Genomic DNA, 4787 nt, shown 5'->3' on the forward strand with positions numbered 1-4787 from the left:
ATTTGGAGCCCCGTGGACCGGTGAAGCCTAAGGTCAGGGACTGGTTCCCACTCATCCCTGTGCCCCCCAGGCCTGGCACACAGCCGGTATCTGGACCAGTGGTCCCCAGCACGTTCTTTACCCAAAACTCTCATGAGCATGAACTGGATCCCCACAGCCAGAGTCTTGTCTTCTTTCTTCACTCCCCTAACAAGCAGGGAAAGAATCACATGAGGATTGAGAGGGCTCCAGCCTTCAAGGGCTTCTCACCATCCCCCTCTCTCCCACCACCCAACATCAGCCTGCCCCCAGTCTGAGGTCCTTGGTGGGTAGGGCACAGGCTCCACACTCCCTTCAACCTACAGAGCCTGGTCCTACTATACCCACTGACCATCAGGGCCCTATGCTGACCTACCTGTGCGTCACAGCACCCCTCTCTTCCCACCCCCTGCTCCCACCAAATTCTCCCCTTCCTTCTACACTTGGCAAAACTTGGAGCTGGGCAGTCAGACACATGGTTTAACTTCCCTGATCACTAAGATACCTCAGCCTGGGTGGCCCTGGTGACCACTGGCTCCTCTTCTTAGTAATCCCAGAGTGCTCGCTATGGCTCAGTTATTCTCTAGTGTGCCCCCCTCCCCATGTCACCGCCATGTTGTAGCTATAGCATTATGCCCATTTTACAGATAAAGAGACTGACAGATATTTAGACAAGTTGAATGACTTGGCCAAGATCCCACAGCTGATGGGTGTTAGGAGTCAGAATTTGTGCAGCAGACTGACTGCATTAACTCCTCTTAGGCTGCCTGCTGGGGCATCTGATTCTTCTATTTTCGCTCTTGCAGCCAGCCTGATTTATGGATCTACATGCCTTCTAATATTGTAAGGCATCCCTCTTCTAATTTTCTAGAAAAGAAATAGGGAATAACATAATCCCAGCATAATGAAAATTTGGAAATATCCTGCTCTGAGGTCCTCTTATTCCAGCCCCCACCTCAGGAGGTGCTGACTCTGGCCTCAAGGACAATTTGTCGGTCCCAGCAGGTATCCTCAGGACAATGGCTAGGAAGATCTTGGACCAAGAGGGAATGCACAGCACAGGCTGGGTCCCCAGTGGGCACTTAATCCCCTCAACACTTGCTCCTGACTTTCTCTGAGCTTCAGTTCTCCTATCTATAAGATGGGGAGAAAACTTCATCTCAGCAGTTGCCATGAGGATGATGGTATGACAGCCTGATCTGCTGCAGGGGCCCAGGACACCGGCTTCCTCAAACCCCTCCCTCCGGATTCTCTGTCCCGCCTGTGGTTAAGGACCTCTTGGTGTCCCCCAGTTCAGGCACTCCCCTGCTTTCACCTTAGGATGAGCATGAAGGAGGGTGTGTGGGTGACACTCGCCAGCGCAGCACCCAGGCTGACCAGGATCATGAAGGGAAGCACCAGGTGGCCGCAGGCCGAGTCGCAGGAGCCGGCTGGCACGGGGCCGCCCCCCGCCACGCAGCTGCAGTTGGTGTAGAAGACCTAGGGTGGGGAGGAGGGGAGAAGAGCCTTCAGGAACCTCTAAGGACAAGCAGCTGGCCAAGGGCACGAGGCTCCGGGAGGCGTGTGAGAGAGCCACGGACACCAACGACAGCAAACTGGGGCAGAGCTGGCTGGATGCTGGGACTTCTGACCCACTGGCTGAGTCAGGATTGCTTGAGTGCCAGACAGTATCTGGACACAGGCTGTCTGCACACAGGTGGGCTGAGGCTATGGGGAGAGGGCGGCATGGAGAAGAGAAAAGGGAGAAAGAACCAGAAGAGAGTCACCCCCAACACAGCACACAGACACACACATGCACGTGTATGTGCTCACACTCTCACACACATACATTTAATCACACACTCACTACCTGTACACACACATACCTTCACACATACTGACACTCACACCCCACACACATGCTCATGCACTTATACACACTCACACACCACATACGCTCACTCATTTTTTTCACCTGGCAATGTCAGAATGTTTGAAATTCCTGATGGTCTGTACAAATACTAAAGCAGCAAAGAGTATTTGGGGGAAAGGAACTGAGATTTTCCAGTTCATGTCCCCCTTTCTGCCTTCCTGAGGTCTTCCCGGGCACTGGATGCTAGAGTGGATTCTCAAGGAGAGATTCAAGTCCAGGATGGAGAGAGAGGCAGACATCACAGGGGGAGTCTTGGATCAGCAGGTAAGGGAGGACCAAGGAAGGCTTCACCAAAGAGAGGTGTTGGGTTTGGGTCTTGAGGAATGAATAGGAGTTCGCCAAGAGGAAAACTTGAGTAGAAGGAGTGCCAAATGTAAAATTACAGCAGCATGAAAGAAGCCAGAACATCTTTCCTTGCATGTATGTGAGGGCAGAGGGGAGGCCCCCAGGGTGCGGGGACGCTGTGTGCTGGGGCCACACTGTGAAGAGCCTTGGACACAAAAGGGAACCGACTGCTGTCTCCAGAAGAGGGTGGGCCAGGTGCCCTGTCAGCCATCCTGCTGAGTGATTTAAAACACTTGATAAAACATTGAAAGCAATGTTCCGAAAGTATCCATAGGCTGGAAAAAAGGAAAAATTCCTCAGGTTCAGAACTAAGTGAGGCGAACCCAGGGAGGCGAGCAGAGTCCTGACACAGGTTTTGGTTGGCAGGGTGTTTGCAGAACCCTGTGCGATGGAACACAGCTTTCCGGGGTTTGGGGGCTGCAGGGCCAGAGGACGAGCCCCGGCCCTCCCTCCAGCCAGGTGAAAAGCCAAATAGGAGACTCCTGGAAAACTGGGACCCCACCAAAGGCTGAAGAATGAGGAAAAGCAGACTGCTTTCTAAAGTGCAAGGAAGTGTCCTCAGGCTGGTGTGGGGAGCATTTGATTCCATCCTTCATTCCCACCCCCAGGTGGCCTGGAAAAGCCCCAGGTCTTTCAGAATTGGTCTATACCACCTCAGGCGCCTGAAGGGGGCAAAGCTGAGCCAAGAAGACCTGGCATTGCTCCTCTGCCCTGTAGATCAGTTTCCCAACCAGTGTGTCCCAGAGGCCCTCGGCCTCGGCCAAGAGACAGGTGAGCAGGGATGCCAGCGGCCCTCAGGATGACCTGGTGAGCTCCGGTCAGAGAGAACCCTCTGGGCCTTTCACCTCCAGCTGTGGCAGCTGTAGACTCTTCCTAGTGTGGAAAGGGCTGGGAAGCCGTGACGTGGATGCCCAGAGCCACAGGGAGACTTTAAGCATGGGAGAGACAAGGCCTGATAGCACACAAGCTGCTCTGCTGATTCGAGGGTGGACCTGACCCAGGAGGCAGGTGAAAAGGCAGGAGGGAGGGAGAGTGGGATAGAGAAACGGGTTCTGATTCGAGAGATACTGCTTTGGCCAGAATGTTCATTCGGGTGTTTTCCAAACATACATCATATGGGAAAACCTGAACGAACCTTTTGGCCAACCCTGTATTTGGGAGGTGGAATTAGGGCAAGGTGAGACACACACACACACACAGAAACAGAGAGAGGAGAGATTGGAGACCTAGGATTCCAGCTTGGGTGACTGGGTGTTCCATCCATTGCACGACAAGGCTATGCTGGCCATATATGGGCCCCCCTGAGCACACACCATTTGGACCTTCACTACACTGAGCAACTCACTGGGTTGGAGATACAATAGAGGGACAGGTAAGTGGAGAAATATACCAAGGCCAGGTTACCGGACGTGAACAATCCTGTTCTGAGAGGCAGAACGCTGCTGGGAGGGATGAAAAAGCTACAAGCCTTTCTCTTGGGGTTTTCCCAGCCCTTTATTCATAATCATCTAGCTCCACAGCAGGAAGTTCTTCTTATGAATGGCTTCAGTCTCTCCAGCTGCTTCTGAGTCTCATCCCCTAGGGCCCCAGCCCCTGAGCCCTAGATGCTGCCAGCCATCCACATCTCTGTTTTTCCTCTGGTCCTTTACTCATTCATAAATGGTTACTGAGTGCAGCTGTGACGGACACTGACTGACTCATCCCTGGGCTGAGGAGTTCAAGTCGGCCTGAGGAGGCAGGCTCATCAAGGGACAATTCCAGGACTGCCCTGGCAGTCCAGAGTGACCCCTGGTCCAGGAGGATTCCACATGCCACGGTGTGTCTGGTGCCACAGCTACAGAAGCCCACGCACTCTAGAGCCTGTGCTCTGCAACAAGAGAGGCCACTGTAATGAGAAAGCTGCACGCTGCAACTAGAGAAAGCCCGTGTGCAGCACCGAAGACCCAGCACAACCAAAAATCAATCAATCAATCAATTTTAAAAAGAGAAACAATTCCAGGCCCATGTGACAGTTTCTGAGTGTCAACCAGGACTCAGCTGCACCCTCCCCCAAATGCCATGCCTAACACCACCTCTGAGGGTGCTCTGGAGAGGGAGCTGGGCTCAGAGGCCACAGCCCTTGGTTCTAGTACTAGCTCTGGCATTAAAACTTTGGGCAATGCCTTGTCCTTTCCTGGGCCTCCATTTCCCATCTGTATAATGGGCATGACAGAAATGTGTATCACCACATCCGTAAAATTTCTCAGGCTGAGTGCTTCTCATGGATCATGTCATGTGGCTCTTCACTTAATAAATGTATCTAGATGAAGAATTCTGTACAGTGCCTGGTGTATAGCAGGCACTCAATACTCTCACCCCCACTTCGCAGAGCAGGAAACTGAGGCACAGATTAAACCATTTGCTGAAGGTAACAGAGCCAGCTGGAAGCAGAGCAGGGGTCTGAACCAGACAGCCTGGCCTCAGTGCTCACAGCCCCATATCTGCAGGAGTTCACAGTCACCTCCAGGATCCT

At 52.9% G+C, this 4787-nt stretch overlaps 1 protein-coding gene across 3 annotated transcripts in view; it reads right to left on the reverse strand.

Annotated features, from left to right (window-relative positions):
* The window catches only part of SLCO2B1 (solute carrier organic anion transporter family, member 2B1), a 53265-nt gene that overhangs the window by 3313 nt on the left and 45165 nt on the right, over positions 1 to 4787 (reverse strand). For all 3 annotated transcript variants that reach the window (XM_010847575.1, XM_010847573.1, XM_010847574.1), the window contains exons 11-12: positions 1334 to 1497; positions 122 to 186 (exon numbers count right to left, since the gene is read on the reverse strand). In XM_010847575.1, coding sequence (XP_010845877.1) covers positions 122 to 186; positions 1334 to 1497 — 229 coding nt within the window. The remainder of the gene's footprint in view (positions 1 to 121; positions 187 to 1333; positions 1498 to 4787) is intronic.

Source organism: Bison bison, unplaced genomic scaffold (genome assembly GCF_000754665.1).
Source record: "Bison bison bison isolate TAMUID 2011002044 unplaced genomic scaffold, Bison_UMD1.0 scf7180017864251, whole genome shotgun sequence".
In the NCBI taxonomy this organism is placed as follows: domain Eukaryota; kingdom Metazoa; phylum Chordata; class Mammalia; order Artiodactyla; family Bovidae; genus Bison; species Bison bison.